The following is a 23,620-nucleotide window of genomic DNA, read 5'->3' as shown; positions in this document are numbered from 1 at the left end:
GGACGGAGTTGGGTGACCACGCTAGCTGGCTACTCCAGCCGAGGTGGGGGACTCGGGGTCGCGAGGTCCGGTCCGGTTGCTCATGATCGAATTTTCTGCGAGAGTAGAGTAATGCATGGTCCATGGCGACGGGCGACGGCAGGGGCAGTGTGGTGGAGATCCGAGCTCTCGGAATGGCCGCTCTTGTCTCCTGACCGTTCGAACAACGCTTTTGCCCTTTTGCCGGGGGCGTCGGTTATCGATGGACAGGGACGGCGACACACTGTCACGGGTCATGGCAGCAGCTACTCCAATACACTTGCACAGGCTAAGGCGATGTAGTAGGAGCAGGAGGAGGAGTAGTAGTAGTATGTGTGTACGCACTGAGCCCAAGTCCGAAACAGTGGCGCATGCATGCGCGCTTTGCTCCTGCCCCTGCCGGTCCTGTTGATAGTGTGATGGTGACTTGGTGATCACTGATCCGTTGCAGTTCGGCGAAGGCTGCAGCTAGCTCCGTCGCTGCAAAAAGTCGGCGTCCGGGCGGAGCTCTTCGCATGGGGCCAAGTTTCCGTCTGCCCACTCACGTAGCAGTAGTACTCTAGTACGCAGTAGTATATATAGGAGTATGTGGGTACATTACCACATATACAAGGCGCAGATGCGCGCGTGGCACACTGGCATCCGGTGGGAGCTAAAAACCGCGATGTGGCGATGGTGCGTACATTGATCATCGACTAGTAGTAGTACACAAGTACGCAATGCAGATGCAGCATGTGACGGGATAGTCTTTCGATGTTGCCTCACGGCTATGGCTTGTTGCCACGCTAGATGCCGATTGCATACCGGATGGTTCCTTTTTCTATTTCAAATACTCTACGTTTGAAACTACGTTCTCGTCTACGGAGTACGTATGTGCTCCTGTAGTACGTACTATTCAGGAACCGCAAGTAGCAGGAGGTACAACTATGCATGTTCTAGCGCATCGGTTGTCGTGACGATGTCGCGTTTCTGGCCATGCATTACATACGGCGGGTATGGTCACAGGCTCACAGCTCACAGCTCACTGCAAGATCAAAAGTCAGAGGAGAAGATTACAAGGCGGTAAAAACAAAACCAGTGACAGGCTCTCGAGCACCATGTTGGCTTTTCCTATTTGACCGATCTGTGCCTGCTGCTGCTTCCAGCTCCAACTCCGAGGCACGCACACACATGACCCGTCGGTCCGAACGGAATCGTCGGCACCTTGTTAGATTTTCAAACGGAACAGGGGCGCCACGCCAGGTCGATCGAGGAACGGGGCCGGGGGGTTGGTGTGACGTGCTACACCGTCCAAGCGTGGAAATGGAGAGCCTGAGCTTTTTGCGTTTGGGGCGTTGCTTTTGGAGCTTTCAGCTCCCGTTCTTATGTTAGGTCACCGCATCAGGTCAACATTTGCGTTGGGCACTACAGTAGACATTAGCCACTGGTGCGACGATGAGATCGGTTTGATCGATGGGACAATGTTTTGCATGGTGCGAGGGCAGAGACGACATCCTAGTTAAGCCAACTTCAAAATTTAAATTTTAAACTTCCAAGTTAAGCCCATTGTTTTTTTATAAAAAAAATTGCACAAGTTGAGCATGTAGTGTGTGCAATTGGTACTCGATTTATTTGTATCAGAAGTGCATATTGACAAAGATGCTAGAGTAGGTGCTTATGTGTTTACCTGTATGTTCTGGAACATCACTTAATAAGTTAGCAGGACGAAACCCAGGCAGCAAAGTACTTTTGTATGTAGAGGATCACACACATGTCATCATAGCAAATAGTAGCATTCCACTCTTAGATCTGTCAGCTGATCGATCTGGTCATCCGGGTAAACCGGGTCATCGCCCCTTCATACTGCAAATAGTAGTATTTATCATCGATCCACCGCGCGCAGCAGTAGACACGGAGAATATACACACAGGCATACGGATCGAGCACGCAGAGTGTCTCGTGCAGTGCCTGCGCATGCACGATGCATGGACGACGTGCACAGACTTGCATTTGTAATATATGTCTCCCGGTTTTGTGTTGTGTCGATCCACTGTCCAGTAGCAACACAAGCTACAAGACTCGAGCACGTGTAGTGTAGTGGTCGAGAGCTTGGACGAGGAGCGCGGGAGGCCGTGCATATGGACGCACACACCGGTGATGAGCTGAGTACACGGGCGCATGTGCGAATTGAAGGTGGTGCTGGCCGGTCGACCGCCCGTCGGCAAGCCATCCGGAACATGACATCCGGGCCCCAGGACCGCCGGCCAGGAGGGGCAGCCTCGCTGGCTCGCTCTGCTTGCGTCGTCTGCGTGCGCTCGCAGTCGCAGCTCGCCACAATCCGCGCCGAGCCACACCACGTCCCCAAGCACGGTCGGCGGCGGTCCTCCCGGTCGCCCACGCACAGCCACACTACGCGTCACGCACTCACGCGCACAACCGGGGGGGGTGCTTGATTTCCGTATTCCTTTATCAACAGTACTATGACACTCTGTAGTGCCGAGTGTTGTTCTTGGGGTCCTTGGTTTGCGGTGTACTGTATCTGTGCGTAGCAATGCATTGCAATGGGAAACCCGAGAAGCTGTTGTTAATTGCAGCTGTACACATGCGCCTCGATCAGGGGATTATGCATAAAGAATGGTTGTCCAAGACATGAACAGCAAACAGCAGTGCTTGCAGGTCTCAAGGCGAAGGAACAAAAAGGGACATAAACGATGGCTCCATTTGGATGGACTAAAGCCATGACATAAACGATGGCTCCATTTGGATGGACTAAGACTAGTTGTTAGCCATGACTGAAAAATAGTCCGCTAAAAATTAACTAAATAGTCGTTAGTCCTAAACTAATTGCTAGTCGTTTAGGGTTTAGGGTTTTGATCTATTATTTGCTGTAAAATTTATAATAAAAATTTTGTACTAAAGTATGTCATATTATATATTCACTGCATAGATCTACTCATGTAGAGTTCAACAAATTTAGATTTTATTTTATGATTTACTATGATTTTTTCAAAGATTCAGCTAAAATAAATAAAAAAGAAAAGACAAAACCACTGTCACTGTAATAAAATCATGATTACTGTAGTAAAACCACATTTAAAAACCGCCCGAGGGGGTTATTTGAACAGTTTTAAAAAGTTCAAGGGTAAAACATCCGGTTTCAAAGTTGAGGGGTTAAGTAGTCTACCCCTCATAATTTAGAGTTGAAGTAGACTTTTCCTATTTTAATTTAAAATATAGTATTACAAAAAATATTTTAATTTTATCCAATTAAGAAAACTTTAAATCAGTGTAATATTTGTCCAAATCTAAAACAAAAAACTAAATTCTGCACATTAATCATTTTTTCTCCGGGGGGTAAAATACCAATTTTACCTCTCACTTGACAGCATTAAGTGTATAAACTAACGAAAACGCCATATAGATATCTGAATTTAGTTTTCAGACCTTACTAATAAAAAAGGCCATGAACGGAAGCTGGATTTTTCTTTTGCCTCATAGTTCATTTTCTCCATAATCATACATTTCAGGCAAAGGTGGGCCCAAACTCGTCGTTACCACCTCTCGGAGGCCCAAACTCGCCGTTACCAGTTACCACCTGTCTGAGACTCCAGACTTGGACGGCCCAAACTCGACCTGACTAAATCGCGAACGTTCATTCGATTCGAATCAAGCGAACGATCCGACAGCGGCTGCAATTTCTATTTTAGGAATAAACAAATCCCACCACTTTCCCTATTCGGTAAGCAGACATTTTTTTTTATTTGTTGCGCGTGCAGACGTGTTGATCTCGTTTTCTTTTCACGCGCGTGTACACGAACCCATCGTTATATTTTCTCTCGCACATAACTTACACAAACTAAGTTACACAACATAACTTCAAAAGAATAAGTTAAGCGTGCTAAGTTATAGAACATTCTATTTAGGTTTCATCAGCATTTTCTTTTCATTTGAGAAACTAATCATTCATAACTCTATACATTATGTTAATAAACTAAGTTAATCATGCATAACTCTATACAATAAGTTAATCAAATAAGTTAGGATACATACACATAAAAGTACATATAACTCAAACAATAAGTTAACCAAATAAGTTACATAGCATACATGAAAAAATAGGTTACATACATAACTATATACAATAAGTTAATCAAATAAGTAGACAGTATACAAATGAAAACACAAGTTAGATACATAATTCTGTATAATAGGTTAATCAAATAACTTAGACAGCATACATATGAAAAAGATAGATTATATACATAACTCTGTATAATATAAGTTAATCAACTAAGTTATATAGCATACACACACAACAAAAGTTAGATACATATAACTCTGTATAATAAGTTAATCAAATAGTTTGATGGCATACACATAAAAACACAAGTTAGATATATAACTTTGTATAATAAGTTAATTAACTAAATTAGGTAGCATACATATAAAAAAACAGGTTATATACATAACTTTATACAATTTATGGTCATAAGATTAAGTAAAATAGGAAGAAGAAAAAGTGAAAGAAGGGATCAAAATAGTGCAAATAAAATTAAATTAGTTAACATATAAAAGAAGAAAATATAAAGAAAAAAGAAGAAAATATATAAAAAAGATAAATATGATTGCACTTGTGGTAGCGTATGTTCGGTGAAGGAATAAGTATGACGTACCTATAACAGCACACGTCCGTCTCGGTATCGTTCGCTCAAACGGAAAGGAGTGAACGTTCGCGGGAATGGATTTGTGACAGTTCACTCATTTCAACAGTCGCCTCCCCCACTCGACTTCTCACCCCTGTTCTAAATAGCGCGCTATAGCGGACGCTATAGCGCTATTTAGCGTTTCTGGAAGAGAACTGCTAAGCTATGAAGATTTTAGCGCTAAATGATTCCCGCTATTAGCAGCTAATAGCACGCTAATTTCGCTAAATTTGGTTAGTTTAGCGCCGTTATTTGGCCTTGGGTTTCATTTCCATCGGACCAAATAACTTAGAGGCCCAAATAGCAGGGATATATCCCCATGTGATGTATGTTTATTATTGATGTATCATGTATGAACTACGAACTTTGATGTAATATGTTACTAAGACTTTGAAATATCTATCCCTATTGGTATTCATAATATTTTCATCTTTATTATGTGTAAAATTTCATGATGTTTGACATATTTTTTGTTCAGCCGCTAAATGGCTTAGCCCACTATTAGCGCGCTATAGCTTTTCTTAGCATTTTAGAGAGACTGCCGCTAAGAGGCTTAGCGCGCTATTTAAAACATTGCTTCTCACTTCTCCGAAGCGCCTGCCTCGCTGCGCACCGAACCAAACGTCCCGGTACACGCGGCGCTGCAGCGAGGTAGACACAGCGAGTGCGGTAGGGCAGGAAGCGCGACGAAGCGGCGCCGCCAGCTCCCCAAAAACCTCGCCAGCCGCCACCCTCTCTGCGTCCGCCCCGCCCGAGCAAAGCAGAACGAGGGGAGGAAAAAAAAAGGTGGCATACGCTTGCAGCGATGGCTCTCGCCGCCCGCGCTGCGCTCGTGCGCGTCCTCCCTCCGCCGCGACCATCGCCGATCTCGCAACCGAAGCAGCAGCTCAAGCAAGGTACGTTTCGCCGCCGCGACCGCTCCCACTGTTCTTCGGATCCCGCGAAATGCTGCGACACCAACAGAGCTAAAACCCTAGCTTCGCTCTTGCACCCCCCAAGGTTTAGGCGGCCGCGGCGGGGCCTCGCTCGCGGTGCGGGCGAAGGACTCCGACGACTTCGGGGCCCTGCTGTCGGAGAAGCCCGCCGCACCTGCACAGGCTCCTGCGAAGCGGGATGGGTGGGAGGGTTTTGGGAGGGAGGCGAGTAGCGTGGAGGTGGAGGAGAAGGAGGAGGTGGAGGTGGAGGTGCAGGGCGAGCCGGCTTCGTCGTGGGGTGTGCTCAACCAGATCGGCGTCGAGGTGAGCGCGCGCATCCGATTGCTTTTAAGCTTGTCGTGTTGTCGTTTTGAAATGGGTGGTTGGATTGAGGTGAAAATGTTTTGTGTGCTCAACATTTTGCTACTGAAACAAGAGGAAACTTCTTCTCTCTTCATTAAGCGCCTTGATTCATAGTACAGGGTTTGTTGATATCGCGTCAGTATTCAGATGGTTGCAAACCTGCAGCTGATTTGTTCCGCAAACAGAGAGCACACAAGCCACCTATCACCGTGACCATTGTTACATCAGGCTCATAAACTTCTTGGGAGTGTTTATTTTGGCAAGGAAGGTTGGCACTGAGATGTAACAATGTAGGATTTTTTAATTTAATGACAGTTTTTAGAGAATGGACGATGATTTTTTGAGAAAGCTAAATATTATGTTCACTTTTTTGCTCTATAGAATTACTCCCATTGTCCCAAAATATTAGGATTTATAGTGTTAAAATTCTGTCTCAAAATATAATGATTTTCGAGAATCCACCAAGCTCAAGTGCTCAACCGCACAAGACCAATCAGCAGCTGGTCTGGCTGAAAATTAAGCCAGTCAGGAGCTAGCCTGGCTGTTTAATGAGGGACATGATGGACTTTTGCCTTTCTGTTTAATTTGTCCTTAGATTCCTAGACGTCCTTATATTTTGGGATTTAGGAGTATAGTACAACTGATGCTATAGTTTAGTGTACTCACTCTCTTTATTCATATTAGAAACCCTATGTGCAACCTCCCAAGAAAAGGCATCGAAGTTTTTTTTTGGTTTGTGTGTGTGTTTGTGCGCGTGCGTGTGTGTGAGTGTGCGTGTGTGTGTGTGTGTGTGTCAGTGTGTGCGTGTGCATCGTAGGCTTATAATTTCTGATGCTTTGATTACAATTATTCAGTTATGGTTTTTAATAGTTGGCATCAAAAGGGAAAGTCTGTAGTTGGCCTTCTCAGATTATAGACTGCAGCTCCTGCAGATTAATAAAGTATCACTCATTTGTAACTTGGTAAGGGGTGGGTATTGAGAGAACCAACTTGACACTAGAGGGGTTGCACAATGTAGTCGCAATTTCATTTTAGATAATGGAAAAAAAATATTTGGTTCCAAACCCCTTCCATGAAGGGGCATCAAACCACAATTGTTACAAGGACAAACTAGGTCTCAGTAACAAGAAGTTTGGCATTACTATCTATACGGGCCATCATGAGCCATGAAGAACTCCATGGTTCTTGACTCCAGTAGCTGAAACACCTTGATCATCTCCTCCTTGTGGTCTTCAAAGCGCTGCAATAGAGCCCAGAACCAGAGCCAATCATCCAATTAACAGAGGGAAATCAATTAACAGAGGGAAATGATAGTTGCATGTGTTTCCTGGGACTGACTTTTCCAACCATCCAGTTATCAAACTGGCTAGTGGTTTCTTGGTAGTTTTTTAGTTTTGGTACTTATACTTACCAGGCCTTGGTTACTGCTTTACGTTGTCTTTTGTTTTTTTTACTTCTTGCAGTTTATTTTCATATTTATTGGTAGACATTTGTAATTCCATTATGAAAATTAATGGAATTATAGCAATCATCCTGCTATGGAAAAATGGAGGGGAATGTGAAAGTGGATGGAATGGTAAGAAAACCTGAGTGCAGCAACTTTAAATAGCATTACAGTGTGCCCAAATCTTGGGATGTTAGAAAGTTAAATAATTAGGTGGATATCTTCCTATGGTATGTCATCACTTTTTCCTTCTTAAAAGGAAAAAGTCTAAATAACCCCCTGAACTATAAAGGGTCGTCTAATTTTGGACCTGACCTATGAAACCGGGTAAATGGGACATTAAACTTTGGGTTTTGGTTTGATTTACCCCCTGGGTGGTTTAAATAAAAGTTCAGGGGGTAAATCCAAAGTTTAATGTCTCAAAACCCAAAGTTTAATGTCCCATTTACCCGGTTTCGTAGGTCAAGCCCAAAATTAGACGACCCTAGATAGTTCAGGGGGTTATTTAGACTTTTTCCCTTCTTAAAATGCCGTCCTATATTAAATTTCTTAGAGCATATCCCATCCAAGGTTCCAGAATTCAGAAATATGAAAAACTTGGACCTAGGCCATTACCAAAAACTGACCAGTTACTAGTAGTAGAGTTTTGTTATTGTGGTTGGAAAGTACGATCATGGTACTTCTAATTTTAAGTAAACAGATTAGTAAAATTAGACGTATGGACTCAAAGGTATTGCAATTTCCCTAACATACGTTCCTAATAAGCTCTCGCATGTGTGGCGGTCTGTCATTCTGTTCTGTCGGAGCCCGTACGAAAGGAGGCTGGAGGCGCCGCTGCCCAGCTCTATCGATCCGATCTCACTGGGCATTAGCATGAGCATGCTGTCCAGTGACAGACTGACGGGTTGAAGAAGGCCTGGGATGGTGATGAGTCACAGATGTTGGACGAGTTTAGTGTGGGGATCTTGATGTACCGGTTGATCGCTGTGGTCACTGGCGTGTTCTAGAGGTACTACATCTGCGCATAGCAGGCACGAGCAGCGTAGAGAGCACCTTGGACCTGATGGTGTCCTATTTATAATTTTTCTAAATGCTGGTCTGTGATGGAAGAGGGAGTTGACAAAATTGGTTGGTCATGGCGCGACGGATCTAATATTCAAAGATGCGTGAAATTACCTAGCTATCCTTTAGTTTTTAAGAAAATCAGAAAAAAACGCCTGAAAATAAAATGGTACTGGTTCCACGCATTTTGGTATTGTCCCTACTTATTTGGTATTTCAGGGCACCTTTCCCTCAGCACTTACTATTTTCCCACCTCTATCTATCAACTGTACAAATTTTTTCCAACCATCGCAAAATTTGTAGCCAGTTTTATATTATCCAAAATTAAATTCAAGATTGGTTACTGTCTAGTAGGCTGCTAACATTTTCATGTATTCTGATGGTTATCATTGAGCAAGAAACCATGATTAGTTTTCTTACCATATCAGATTGTAGGTAGAATAAATATTGGAAATGCCTAAATATTAGTCTACACGTGTTGCTTTGGTAATAGATTTTCAACACAGCAAATCGTTATCTGTAGGGCTGTTAAGTATGACAAAGGTTGTTGGTTGTGCACACTACTATTAGTTTTACACTAACACACTTCAATTGATTTGAATAAAAGAAAGAAAGATTTTTCTCATGAATTTCAAATTTATCAAATCAGTATTAATTTACTGGTCTGGGCCAACCTGGTTGGTTACCGATGGGAACCAAATAGTTACCACAGATTTTGCAATTCCTGATCCCATATGATGTACAGTTTTCCAGTTACATGTAATTCTAATTTCTAAATTCTAAGTACTATTTTTGTGCAGTTGGACTCTGACAAATCATATTCTGCTCTCGTATATGGCACATCTGCTGTTGTTGCAATTTGGATATCATCAATCGTGGTTTCTGCACTTGATTCAGTCCCTTTGGTATGTAACTCTCACTTCTCTGCATATGTGATAATTATTTTTCTTTCAATACTTGAAATAGCAGTAGATAAGTATCAATCATACAAAATTCAGATCATTGATAGTTTGAGCCAACTAAAGTGTTAGTGTGATTTGACCAACGACTGGAAATTGATGGATAACACCCCCAACAAAATGATCATTGTTTTGGATGCACAGGTTCCTCAGGTGATGGAAGTTGTTGGTCTTGGCTTCACAATTTGGTTCACATCGAGATATCTGATATTTAAGGTGATTACTTATGCTCCATTAGAAATATGGATGTCTTTTTAATGCCTCCAGTATTGATATTTTGATGATTTTTTTTTGTTTGTGCAGGAGAACCGTGATGAACTTATCACTAGAGTCAGCTCCATCAAGAAGCAAATTTTAGGGTCTGACAACTGAGCGTCTCTCTTCTTCCTGTTCTGTTAACCACTACTGAGTTTTAATGGATGTTTTTTGAATAATCAGTACATTTTTCGGACTTCCCCAGCAAATTTTACTAATCGAAAGGTAGTTGTTGTGTTGTGGCATGTAGGCACGGTGCTCTTTGCGTTGATTCCAACTAATTTAGGTGAGCAGGTCTGGGATGACGTGCTATTATGTGCGATTTTCTTTGTATGGTTTGTGGGCCTGTTGAGGCGGCTATCAATTGTTTGTATTCCTCTGACCCGGACACCCGGCTTCTGGTTGGTGCCGAAAATGTTGGTTTTCGCCGCCACTCACCAACTAATTATGCTGTCAGCGGCGGCGCAGCCCTTTCTCTAAATACACTAAAGAAAATGTTCCCTTTAGTTAGGTCGATACAGAGTGATGGTTCTGTTCTGTTGCTCTTGTTGTTCTGTTCTGTTTGGTCAATTTCCTGTTTCAGCCGTGACATACGGTTTGGTGTTTGACTCTTGAGATTACAGAAAGTTAAGGTTAAAGGATTTTTTTTCCTCGAGAGCCATGAAGCATTTGGAAAACGGAAGGGATCCGTTAGCCCGCCAGGTGAGGGAGGAGGCAATCAGATAGAGGTAGCTCAGACTAAACGGCCACTAGCGTTTGCATAAGGCAAAGTGTAAGGATCTCAGACCACTAGGGACGCGGCTGGACAGCCAAGAGGCATCATAAACTACTGGCAGGCCAGAGGGCAAAGGCGTTTTTGTTTGCAACACAAACAGTACGGGTGTCTGTGGCTGTGGGCCCACTAGAAGAAGGACAGAGCTGGAATAGGAGAGTGTTGATTGCCAAGCTGTAATAAAGAGCCATGAAAAGTTAAAAACTGAAACCACAAGAATTTGACGGCGACCAGCATTTGGTGTTTCGACAACAGAAGAACCGTGAGGAACCAGCATTTCCAGTTTCGTGTTTCGACAACAGGAGAACCGTGAGCAACCAGCATTTCGAGTTTAGGGTGACACACAGCCCGTCAGCCACAGGTTGTTTGCTGTATTCGCTGCCCCCCAATCCCCAGTCCCAGGGTCGCCGTCGACGAGCCCGAGAGCAGCCAATCTCCAGAAAAATAGGAAGCTGCAACTGACGCAAGAAAAAAACCACAAACGCGAGGCGCAAATATCTTTCCGCGAGTTCCTCTCGCTTTTCTGCTTCGTGCGGCCTTTTTTTTTGTCCCGTAATTCACCCGTCCCTTGACCCTTCACGAAAAGATCCCCGGGCCCGCTAGCGATCCGTGCAGGCGCAGCCAGCCACCGTCTCGGCATCTCCCGTCTCCACCGCTGAGATTTTTCCCGGCCGGCGACAGCGTACCTCACCAGCTCACCTCCCCAACTTCCCCCGACGCCGTCGGTCGCTCGCACGTGCTGACCGCATGACGCCCCGGTGGTGATACCGAGCCCACTTCTGACAAGTAGGGTACCCCGTACTCGAGGTGGCTGACGGGTGGGGCACCACCCAGGTGACCCAGCTGACATGGACATCTCTTCCTCCGTGGCTTCGTCTTCCTCCCCCCAAATAAAGCCAAGCCCAGCCCAGCGACGCCACCAGCTCCACCTCGTGGACTCCTCCCCCCACAAAACTAAACCCTCGCTTCGGAGGCGCGGAGGCGCGTGAGCGCGAGACCGAGAGGCGGACAAAGCGAGGAGGGCCCTGAATCCCCTGCTGCAACGACCGACGCTGCCGGCGATGGCGTCCATCTCCGGCGCGGCGGCGCCGCCATCTTCCGCGGCGTGCCGGCTGCGGCTGCTGCCCCGGCACCTCCTGCTCCGGCCCTCCCACCTCCGCCTCCTCCGCGCGCCCCACTCCATCGCCGACCTCTCCCGCTCCAGCTCCTCCAATTCCGCCCCGACCCCGGCCCAGCCGCTGCCGGAGAACGGCAGCGGCGTCCGCGCGGTGGAGAAGGACCCGATCAAGCTCTGGGAGCGCTACGTCGAGTGGCTGTACCAGCACAAGGAGCTCGGCCTCTTCGTCGACGTCAGCCGGATGGGGTTCACGGACGACTTCCTGCAGCAGATGGAGCCCCGGATGCAGCAGGCCTTCGCCGCCATGCGGGAGCTCGAGAAGGGCGCCATCGCCAACCCGGACGAGGGCCGCATGGTCGGCCACTACTGGCTCCGCGACCCGGCCCTCGCGCCCAACTCCTTCCTCCGCAACAAGATCGAGACCGCGCTCGACAGTATCCTCGCCTTCTCCCAAGATGTCGTCTCTGGCAAGGTCGCTGCAACATTTTCTGTTTCTAATTGCTTACTTTGATACCTGCAATTGCTTCTGCTGCTGAGTTCGAATTGCATAGCATGCTTGGTATGCTGTGCCACTCTACCATTTTTAGCTCCATCCATTATAAAACTCATTTTCGGGTTTGATTTGTCGACTGGAGGGAGTGTCTAGTCTGTCAGGGAAAGGGTGCCACATTTATATCATATATGCTTATGACTGTGAATCAAAGCACCTGGAACAATTTTCGCGACAAGATTTTGAAAGAAGTTGATTGCAAGTGTCTCTTTGTTTATCATATATGTTGTCCTCAAGCCCTCTGTTACAAAATGTTGGGATATGCCATCACGAGAGAGCTTAGAGCAGACCTGTTTATAATCTTACAACATTATACTGAAGATTTGGAATTGTAGGAAACTAGAATCGGTTTGATGTTGTTGATGTATTGTGTTGCCTTATGGCCTGGTTATATAGGAGTACATCATTTAGGGGCAAGTACTCTAACAGGCATGATAATTGCATTATGCAAAGGATAGTTGCTATGTATCTTATTGAGTCTTTTTTTGTGCTGATGTCTTATAACACGGTATTTCGTGTAAATGCAGATTCAATCCCCAGCTGGTCGTTTCACTTCAATTCTCTCTATAGGAATCGGAGGGTCAGCTTTGGGCCCCCAATTTGTTGCTGAGGCACTTGCACCTGATAACCCTCCACTGAAGGTATGCCCCTAAGTCAGAATCTGAGCGATGCACGAAAATTGCATTTGTCTATCTTTTGCATCTAAGATGTCTTGTCAGTTGCAAGATATAACCCTAAACTCTTATTATGCTTGATTCCTAGATAAGATTTATTGACAACACCGATCCTGCTGGTATTGATCATCAAATTGCTCAACTAGGACCTGAACTGGCAACTACTCTTGTAATTGTCATTTCTAAGGTACTTAAGGATCCCAAACTTGCTTATTTTGTCGATATTCTCCCAGCTGCACCATGAACTTATTGTTCAATTTTGCATAGAGCGGAGGCACACCTGAAACCCGCAATGGTCTACTGGAAGTACAGAAAGCCTTCAGAGATGCGGGGCTGCAATTCTCGAAACAGGTTTTGACCTCAGGTTCTTGTTTGTTTTGTATAATTCTGTCACAACTGGTTCATGGGTAATCAGGTTCTGTTACTTGGTTCATGCACTGTTTCCACATCCTTGATATATGACTGAGCAATGCTTTGCAGGGTGTTGCAATTACTCAAGAAAATTCTCTGTTGGATAACACTGCCAGAATAGAGGGATGGTTAGCTCGGTTTCCTATGTTTGACTGGGTTGGTGGTAGGACTTCAGAAATGTCAGCTGTGGGTTTACTTCCAGCTGCATTGCAGGTCAGTGCTTTCCCATTGTTCCTGTATGTTGATTTCATTCACATGCTTTCAAATTAACTCCTAAGGGGTTGTTTTCAGGGTATTGATATCAAGGAAATGCTAGCTGGTGCAGCTTTAATGGATGAGGAAACCCGGACCACTGTGGTATGGCATTGTTAAGAACACGGACAACTTACAATCATGGTATGATTATCTATTGAAAATGTGTCATGTCAAACATGTTTATCTTTTTAACAGGTTAAAGAAAATCCAGCAGCATTGCTTGCATTATGTTGGTATTGGGCAACAGAAGGGATAGGCAAAAAGGTTTCCAGCATCGTTGATTGCAGCATCTTCTATTGACGAATGTTGTTCTTACTTTCCTTATTGTTTTGTTATTTTCCTCTCTTTCAGGATATGGTTGTACTTCCTTACAAGGATAGTTTGTTACTTTTGAGTAGATATTTGCAACAACTTGTCATGGAATCTCTTGGGAAAGAATTTGACCTGGACGGCAACCGGGTAAAAAGCCTAATATTCTAGTCAATTTACTGTACCTGATGTTTTTGAACTACTAGGTTTCAGGTTTTACATTCATCACTGTTCTTTGTTTAACATAGAAATTTCCAATGTCAGGTTAATCAAGGTCTAACCGTATATGGTAACAAAGGAAGCACTGACCAGCACGCGTAAGTGTGTGCTAATTTTTCTGAATTATTGTAGTTAAATTGCAGAGTCTAATGAATTATTTCTGATCACAGTTACATTCAGCAGCTGAGAGAAGGTGTACACAACTTCTTTGTTACTTTTATTGAGGTCTTGCGTGACAGGCCTCCTGGTCATGATTGGGAGCTTGAACCTGGAGTCACATGTGGTGACTATTTGTTTGGGATGTTGCAGGTCAACCTTGAACTTTAAAGAGATAAAAATTATGTTGATTTGTCTGCGATAGAGATAATAGAAGTTTATAATATTTTGCAGGGAACCCGTTCTGCTCTTTATGCAAATGACCGGGAGTCTATCTCTGTTACCGTGCAAGAGGTAACTCCTAGAGCTGTTGGAGCACTGGTTGCACTTTATGAACGTGCTGTGGGGATTTATGCTTCTTTGGTTAATATCAATGCCTATCATCAGCCTGGTATGCTTCTCATGACAAAGTATAATGTAGTTCTATAATTAAGCTATTTGCTGGATCATTTATGTGTGGGCTATGTAATTTACAGGTGTTGAGGCTGGGAAAAAGGCAGCAGGAGAAGTATTGGCTCTTCAGAAAAGGGTGCTGACTGTATTAAACGAGGCCACGTATGAAACTTTTGACTTATGTTCTTTCTGTTTCTCTGTGAAGTGATTGGTTATGCATAGTATTTTTGGGGGCATATTTCTAGTTATGTTGCTTTGAAAATGTATTTTGTTGTATGACTAGGTAGGTGTTTGCTTTGAGGAATGGTGTGGTCCATCATATTCTCACTCTCACATTTTTGTTTGGTTTATGGAGTGGAATAGGTTCATCCACCACCACCTTATCCCTTGCATATGCAAACTAATAATTAGTACAAACATTAGGAGGGATGTACTCATGGGGTGGTTCCTCAAAATAAACACTCGAAGTGCAACCCCACCCCCACAGCTGTGGCAATGCCCATTTCTCCTTTGGTTCTCTCTAAGAAAGCATTTTAGATGTTGGAATTGATATATGTTTGAAAAGTTTACCTATCTGAAAATTACAGACAGTTATCATGTGGGAATGGGGCTGCAAAATTACAGATAGCGTCCTGCTGGTTTTACAGTTACATGTCCTTAGATTAGAGTTGAAAGTCAATATTCTTACCAAAAAAAAAAAAGAAACATGTGGATTCTACACTCAACCTTTCCTTACTCATGAAACAAGTTTTACTGTCTCCAAATTCCAATTTCTTTACATGATGTAAACTCAATAATCAGCACAAGTGAGGACACAAAATGTGTATGCAAAGAAGTCTTTTCTTTTTCTTGAACGTGCAGGAGCTGTCTCTTTTTATATTAAGAAGAATAAGGAGCAAGAACCCTTACAACGCACTCCCACACACACTTAGTTTACACATAACTGCATTTCACTCCCCAATTGATTCTCATTAACGTTATATTGGAGTTACTGGATTGCTTGTTGATTCATGTACTTGTTGTCTCCCAGCTGCGAGAACCCTGGTGAGCCATTGAGTATAGATGAAATTGCAGATCGCTGCCATTGCCCTGAAGATGTAAGTTTCACCTTTGTGCTCCCTTTGTTCTAACCACATGCGCCTCCCATCTATTGGCATCCCTATTTTCGTCTACAGAAACACAATGTTTTTTTCCCTCTATAACATATGCCCAACGTTTGCTTCTTCAGATTGAGATGATCTACAAAATAATCCAGCACATGGCTGCTAACGACAGAGCACTTATAGCAGAAGGCAGCTGCGGCTCACCTCGCAGCGTTAAGGTGTACCTCGGTGAGTGCAATGTAGACGAAGATATGCAGGCCGCATAGATTCCTGGTCTGGAACTGTGTAAAATTGTTGGAATAAATCAGGAGCAACACGATAACGATGCTATGCATGGGTGTTGCTGATGTGCCATTAGTTTCTTGTTTGGTGTTGTTTGCACACGATTGCCGCAACGATGTATTTTAGAATTTGTTTTTTTTTGGGTCCCTTAAATACAGAAGGTGCTTGAACACGATTGCAGCAACAATGTATTTTAGAATTTGATTTGTTTTTTGTGGGCCCTTAATAATAATAATAAAACACAAATACAAAGAGAGAGGTGGTGTACGCAACTCATGTATCATTGCGATCGCTTCAGCCTCCCAACGCATCTCCCATCGGAATATCCTTGTCATCAATCTAAGATCTGCAATTCCTAACCCCCCCCCCCCCCCCAAGGCCCCAACACACACACACAAAGAGAAAAAAAAAAGGTGGCAGCAGCTGATATGGACCTCGAGCAGGTCAATGTCATAGATTTTTCCTTTTGGTTGATACAGGAAATAGTACCAGGCCGTGGCTACCTATTGGAACACCATCCTCATCTTTATTTCCCTTAAGGTGACAGTTATTGCATATATTTTATATTAAAACTGTAGATTTCATTCATTGTACTTTTTGTAGGTGTAATATGTGTTTTTTTGGTACCAAGAATAAAAAACCCGTTAGACAAACTATAAATCCGATAAAATCTAATTTGTGTTGGCATAAAGACAGTTAACGATTATTTTTTAGACAGACAAGGACAAAAATTTAATATATTATGACATAAAGATAAATAACAAATCATAAAATAAAAATTTATTTGTACTAGTTGGTGGTACAGAGTGTTGCCTGAAATCTTATTCAGGCACACAAAACAAGTTTGTTCAAACCAAGGCAATATTTACAGTTGGGCAATACAAATGCTGCTTTGGACTAAGAGGCGCTGCTGTTGATGAAGTTGTGGAATAGCACCAATGCTAAATTAGCAGTCGAACTCAATCGGGAAATCATGATCTCACTAGCAGACGCAGATTCACAGCATCAGAATAGACTAAACAAATGGTTTCAGGCTTTATGCTACCTTTTTAGCTGAACAATTGAAAAAAAAAACCCACGCAAGCAATTCTAACATAGCCTAGTTGTTGACACAATATATATTTATTCAAAGGAACTTGGATATCACGCGGCAGGAAGTCCGAAATGCTGTAGTTGCGACCGTAAGTAATGCTCGATTATTGTAGACCCTGCATGATATGTATATATGGTACTAAAACAGTTAGCGTAGCTATATAGAGATTAGGTTGCCAAGCTAGCAGACCCCTATTCAACTTGGTGATTATTTGTGGGAAGAATAATGCTTTAAGAAGATATTACTGTCCAAGGTTAGTGCAATAATAACTTACCCAACAGCAGTGGCGCCCCATGAAGCAACATTATAAATGACTTTAGTTCCATCCCATGCCTTCCGGATTTTACTTTTCTTCTTTTCAGCTGAAAACGTCTTCCTAAGCGCTGGAACATGGACAGTCAAATTTTATCAGATTATCCAATAAAAAAAATAATTCACCATGCCTTATTAAAAGAAGAAAAAGTAAACCTTTCTGAAGTTGATCAGGAGACAGGTCCTGCACAAACATGAAATTCACACATTAAATTAAATATATAAAACACCTCTCGTTCAAGATGCAGAGACGTGAAACTCCTCGCTCAGCATGATGATCCCATCAGGTGAAAAAAATAGCTACCTTGGTCCCTTTAAGTGATAACAAGTATGCAGCCATAAAGGAAGTAATCCCATCAACCACATCCTCCTGCTTAACAAGAACATATCCATCATCTAAGTCACCATCTTCCCACAAATCCACTGACTTTATTATATCCCATGATGTATCAGGTTCAACTGTGCCAAAGAACAGAGAAGTTTTCAAAGTACAGTGGTTACTATTTCATGAAAAATATAGTGAAAGGAACATATCTGATTTCATATCCACTGCAAAGGTAATTTGAGCCAGTCATTTTTATCATCTCTTATGTACTTTTTATAGTAGTAAATATATTCATCCAGCAGAGGCTTACCTGCACTATTTTGATGTACAGACTTCTGAATACCATTGAGCTTTTGAAGGAACTCGAGCGATCCAACCTTAGATTTAAGAAGGTCACACATCTGTTCGGTAAAAGCAAGTTGTTTTAGTAAAGGCAGCTTCAGAACATAATAAAGCATGTGGAAAATTCTGTCTCTACTTTGTCACTCCAAAGAGATTTTGTAAGGGCCATGACCATGAGACTGTTCAGTTCAGCCCACATTCCAGTCTTCCAGATAGGAAGCTGGAAATACATATTAGGGATACTTGGCATACTGCAGACACAACTTCGCGTAAACTAAAAACATACTGTTGTTGCAACATCTTGGAAAGATTTATTATAACAATCAGGAACGTTCAAATATCTGATTCTGTACCACTATTCCCGGACCTGGTACTAAACTAGTAACTAATAACATCATTGGCGGAGCAGATACCAAAGGTAGTCACCAAAGTCAACCGAACGATAAATCAGCATCAAATACTTTCTAGTGACAACAGATACCAAAGGTGGACAACAGCTCCCAACAAGCTACTAACGACAGATTTAGTCTCATCACAGCACAGAAACAGTGATTACATATTTACAGTACTGAAGTGATTTCGAACTAGGCATCCACCGCAGGTCCTCAGATATTTATGAAGTGTTTGTTTTCAATTTGTAGTGCCCAAACTTAAATAGTAGCTAATTCAGTTGAATTACGCAATTTACCAATATTCAGTTACACCAGTTGCAACGACTTCGGAAATCCAAATCCTAGTTCCCGGCACCCTAGACGTCCCCAGAAGAACTCGTGAGGGATAAGACGCCTCCTGCTCACCTGTGCCGTCTCGTAATCGGAGTCACTCGCAACCGACGACGACGTCGCCACGTCATCTCCATCGACACCGACATCGCCCTTGCGGTCCTCCTCGCCTTCCGGCGGGACTGCTGCGGTGTCCTCCGACAGAGAGACGCCGAGATCAGCGTCGGCGTCGCGCAGCATCTCAACCGCCCGCTGGACCTGCTCCAGCACCTCCTCCAGCGCCCGCTTCCGCACCCTCCTTACCTCCGGCAATAACCGCCGCGCCACGGCCGGCGAGGAGGAGGAGGAAGTTGGCGAGGGCTCCATCGCGGGGACCGGACCCCTGTAGCCGGCGAGGCGACGGTGGCGGGCGACGCCGGATTGGGACTCGGAATCCCGCGGCCTACATGAAGTAGAAGAGGATGATTGATTTGTTCGGCTAATCGTCGCGTAATAGCGTTGGCTTGGCGTGTGGCTTGCAATAAGCAACAAAGTGGGCCCCGTGCCGCGGGTCCTACCTGTCGGTTCAGGCCTCCTAATATTTGACAGGGTTGTCTTTTTTGTTTTTTAGCCTTTTTTAAAAAGATTTTTATAATTATGTTTTTGGTAGTTTGATTTTAGAATCTAGATCCAAAGATTGGCACCAAACTAACACTATTTTACGCCAATAATAATACTGCTTGGAGCCAAGCGAACTGCCAAATTTGGCGCCACCACCGATGACGCCAAGAGTGTACAACTATGCAGGTGTTTTGTAGTCTTAGGTTAGTGACAATGACATCAAACACTAATTTAGATTCTAAAATCAAATTATCAGAGACATAATTTTAAGAATCTTTCGAAAGTGAGAAAAAAAAAGACGGTTTGACATGGCACACGGCTTGTTACCATGTTGGTGGTGACGAAGTTTATGGGCCTTCGCCCAACTAAACAGGCCTGAGGCCTGAGAGCTATACTTGATGGACGGGACGTTCTTGAGCAAGGATTGATCAAAAGAATTGGGAATGGTAAAAGTACAGATATTTGGAAACATAATTGGCTCCAAGAGATGGTGGGTTGCGGCCAATTGCATCAAAGCTATCAAACCCACCCAGATGTGTTAGTGAATTAATAGATGGAATAACTATGCAATGGAGGCAAGATGTGATTCAAAAGTACTTTTATGATATGGATGCTCAGGTAATAAAAAATATTCCTTTGAGTTCTTGTTGGCAAGATGATTTTTGAGCATGGCACTACGAAAGATGTGGTATATTCTCAGTTAAATCTGCTTACAGAATGCTTGTCCACCGTAGGAATTAAATACAAGATTGGCTTGATGGTAAAGTAGAGAGCTCGGACACTGAAGGAGCTAAAAAAAGATGGAAATTATTCTGGAAGGTCAAGATACCATCAAAAATTCATATCTTTGCTTGGAGATTGGCCCATAATTCTTTAAGTATAGGTGAAGTTCTTAAAGAAAGGTCAATGAGTGAACATAGTGGATGCAAGTTATGTGGTGCTATTATTGACTCGTGGCACCATGCTCTTTTCTATTGTACAATGTCAAGATGTGTTTGGACTCTAGTAGATGAGGATCTCATTGACCATATTGCTGCAACTGAGATTAATAATCCAAAGATGTGGCTATTTTTTATGCAGGAAACTTTATCGGCAAAAGAATTTCAAAAACTTCTAATCATATGTTGGGCAATCTGGAGGGCACGAAGAATGGCATTACATGAGGATATATTCCAAAGCCCATTATCAATATTCAGCTTTATTACAAAATATCTTGATGATCTCAAACTGGCTGGTTTGATTGAGGACATTGATATGACTAAGTCAACAAGAAACAAGAAATCAGCTCCCAAATGGATACCTCCACCTGAGTTCAATGTCGATGCTGCGGTGGCACGAGCTGAAGATAAGGGGACTGTTAGTGTGGTGTGTCGGGATAATGTAGGGAATTATGTGGCTGTAAGTGCTATGGTCATTGATGGTTTAACTGATCCGTCATCTTTGGAAGCTTTGGCTTGTAATGAAGCAATTTCTTTGGCCATGGACATTGGGGTGCGTAAGTGTGTAATAGCTTCAGATTGCTTGGAAGTGATTTTGAATCTTCAGAAGCAAAGTTTGTGTGCTTATTCCTCAGTGTTGAAGGAAATTAAAGCTAGAAGCACTTTGTTTCAGGAAGTAGTTTTTAAGCATGAAGGTAGAGAATCAAATTGTGAGGCCCATGCTCTTGCTAAAAGTGTTTGTAAATTGGCACCAGGGAGATATTTATGGCTTCTTGGGCGTCCAGAAATTTTGCATGTACCTCAAAACATTCTGAATTAATAAAAATCTACCTTCCTCTCAAAAAAAAAAAACACAGGCTCGAGGCCGACGCACGTCGTAGGGCAACAGCGGTATTCCTACAAGAAAAAAGACTACTTTTCTTTCTTCTAGATTGTTTTTCCTCTTTCAACTCTAAGAGAGTGTTTGGGACTGCTCCGCACCATGTTTTTTTAGCTCCGCTCCATATTTTTTAGCCAAACGGTTTTAGCTTCATGCACTCAGTTCGAGGAAAAAGAGTGGAGTCGTGAGAGCACCTAAAGAGGTACTCCACAAACTCTAGTTTTTGTGGAGCTGCTCCACAATAGAGTTTGTGGAGCAGAGTTTTTGGAGCAGTCCCAAACACCCCCTAAAACTATGATAAATCATCTCTCTCAACATTTTACACCATGCATTTTACCTTTCTAAAGTGGTTTCAAAGACATTTTTGCTACCGTGAATGATGGTTTTGCTATAGTAACCATGATTTTATCTTTTTTTCTTTTTTAATTATTTTCACTGAATCTTCGAAAAATTATAGTAAACCACAGAAAAATCATAAAATAAAAAATCCATTTTTTTAGACTTCACATAAGTAGATCTACACAGTAAATATATAATATGGTATACTTTAGTATAAAATTTTTGTTATAAAGGTTTTGTCTTTTCTTTTTTTATTTATTTGGTTATTCGAAAAATCATAGTAAATCATAGAAAATTTTATAAAATAGAAAATCTAATTGTGTTGGACTCTACATGAGTATATATACATAATGAACATATAATATGTCTATGCTTTAGTTTGACAAAATAATTATAGAAGCTGCAGCTATGAATTATTTCAATTAATTATAGAAAAGCATAGATCTAAAACTACAACAAAAAATTTGTACTAAAACATACCATATTATATATTTATTGTGTGGATATGCTCATGTGGAGTCTAACAAAATTGGATTTGCTATTTTTAAGATTTTTCTGTAATTTATTATGATTTTCAAAGATTTAGCCAAAATAAATAAAAAAGAAAAGACAAAACTTTTGTAAAAAAAAACTTTGTACTAAAGCATACCATATTATATTTTCATTGTGTAGATCTACTTATGTTGAGTTCAATACAGTTAGATTTTCTATTTTATAATTTTTCTGTAATTTACTATGATTTTTTAAAAATTCAGCCGAAATAATTAAAAAAAGAAAAAAGACAAAACCATCATCAGTATAGCAAAACCACCATTCACTATAGCAAAACCGCCTTTGAAACTGCTCTAGGGAGGTTAAATGCACGGTTTGAAAAGAAGTTAAGGGAGGTAGTTTGCCCGGTTTTGGAGTTGAGAGAAAAAAATAGATTGCATTAAAGTTGGATCTTTCTTTATAGGTATGGAGAGAGTAGTTATTATCTATATGGATCTAAACCGGGCCTAAACATGTGGCTTCTCTACGGGTTAAATCCGTTAGGAACCATTTGCAACACACTAAACATGTGGCTTCTCTATGAGTTAAGTCCACTAGGAACCATTTGCAACCCATGGTTTTCACTCTTGCAGTCTACTGTGACTAAATTTGTGCACACCGATATGCTCAATCAGCTGTTGTTGGTGTGTCCGTATGATAGAAAAAGGCAGCGATGGAGTTGCATCGAATGAACAAATAATATGGAAATGAAAAATAAACCACAGTATCTCAAAAAGAAAATAAACATGTAAACCCTTAAAAACCAGCCTGCTCAATCAGTCTTCACCCAAACAAAATTGGATGACGGCACTGGCCCGGGCACCGTCGTCGCCTTGCTCCTCGTATGCGTTGATGAAGTGAAATGTCACAAAAGGTCACATTTAGGTCTTTTTGTGTTGCTCCAAAAGACCGGTTCCGGGTAGAACCTAACGGATTAGAGGGAAAGTTGGCTGGCTGACTGATAAACTCAAGCGAACAGGCCAATAAAGTAATTTTCTCTAGAATTTTATAACCATAAACAATATAATAAATGAATGGTTACAATGGAATTTAGACCCCTGCCCTGCCCCCTTTGATTCTTTTTATAGGACCTATTATTAGGTTGAAAAAGGTCAAATTTATATGACTAATATTTTTTCAAATTTATGTGCATGGTTTAACGTATGAATATAATGTATCCTGGTTCAAATCATTGACTTGGTACGATTGCTTATACTTTTTGAATATATTTTTTTAGTTTTACTTCACTATTTGACGTGTTAGTCCCTCTCAGGTGCTCAAAGGGGTGGATGACTTGAGCGTTTTCGTAGAAGTGACTATGCAAGCGTGCATAAGTGCGTGTATACGAACATTTTCATCGGCGCACATGCGCTATATAAATATAGATATAGATACATATAAAAATATATATGTAGATTACAGATATAGATATAGATATAAATAAAGATGTATGTATAGATATAGATATAATTATAGATAGATATATAAATATAGAGATAGAGATAGGGGCATGTGTTATGGTAGAGATGTTCTCTATCAAATAAACAATGTTAGAAAAACCTTTACATGACCCAAAGCTCAACAAAGAAGAAGACTGTGA

The 23,620-nt window shown here is 42.2% G+C and overlaps 3 protein-coding genes across 3 annotated transcripts; 2 read left to right on the top strand and 1 right to left on the bottom strand.

Moving 5' to 3' along the window:
• LOC8063724 (protein CURVATURE THYLAKOID 1D, chloroplastic) lies at positions 5,310-10,203 on the top strand. The gene is made up of 5 exons (XM_002462465.2): positions 5,310-5,596; positions 5,700-5,938; positions 9,284-9,388; positions 9,587-9,658; positions 9,746-10,203. The coding sequence occupies exons 1-5, from the start codon at positions 5,506-5,508 to the stop codon at positions 9,812-9,814; spliced, it is 576 nt and encodes a 191-aa protein (XP_002462510.1). The 5' UTR covers positions 5,310-5,505; the 3' UTR covers positions 9,815-10,203.
• Positions 11,368-16,148, top strand: LOC8083248 (glucose-6-phosphate isomerase 1, chloroplastic). Its single transcript, XM_002462464.2, has 14 exons — positions 11,368-12,058; positions 12,664-12,777; positions 12,899-12,997; positions 13,078-13,161; positions 13,291-13,434; positions 13,513-13,578; positions 13,672-13,740; positions 13,828-13,935; positions 14,050-14,102; positions 14,175-14,313; positions 14,395-14,551; positions 14,637-14,715; positions 15,584-15,650; positions 15,782-16,148. Exons 1-14 carry the CDS (start codon positions 11,531-11,533, stop codon positions 15,920-15,922), a joined length of 1,848 nt encoding a protein of 615 aa, XP_002462509.1. The 5' UTR covers positions 11,368-11,530; the 3' UTR covers positions 15,923-16,148.
• Positions 16,695-19,242, bottom strand: LOC8063723. Its single transcript, XM_002460319.2, has 6 exons — positions 18,808-19,242; positions 17,979-18,069; positions 17,648-17,802; positions 17,500-17,527; positions 17,306-17,414; positions 16,695-17,146 (listed from the first exon to the last, which is right to left on the bottom strand). The coding sequence occupies exons 1-6, from the start codon at positions 19,096-19,098 to the stop codon at positions 17,065-17,067; spliced, it is 756 nt and encodes a 251-aa protein (XP_002460364.1). The 5' UTR covers positions 19,099-19,242; the 3' UTR covers positions 16,695-17,064.

The sequence above is a fragment of the Sorghum bicolor genome, chromosome 2, assembly GCF_000003195.3.
Source record: "Sorghum bicolor cultivar BTx623 chromosome 2, Sorghum_bicolor_NCBIv3, whole genome shotgun sequence".
Lineage (NCBI taxonomy): Eukaryota > Viridiplantae > Streptophyta > Magnoliopsida > Poales > Poaceae > Sorghum > Sorghum bicolor.
Note: the sequence above shows the minus strand (reverse complement) of the source record. Positions and strands in the feature narration are given on the sequence as shown.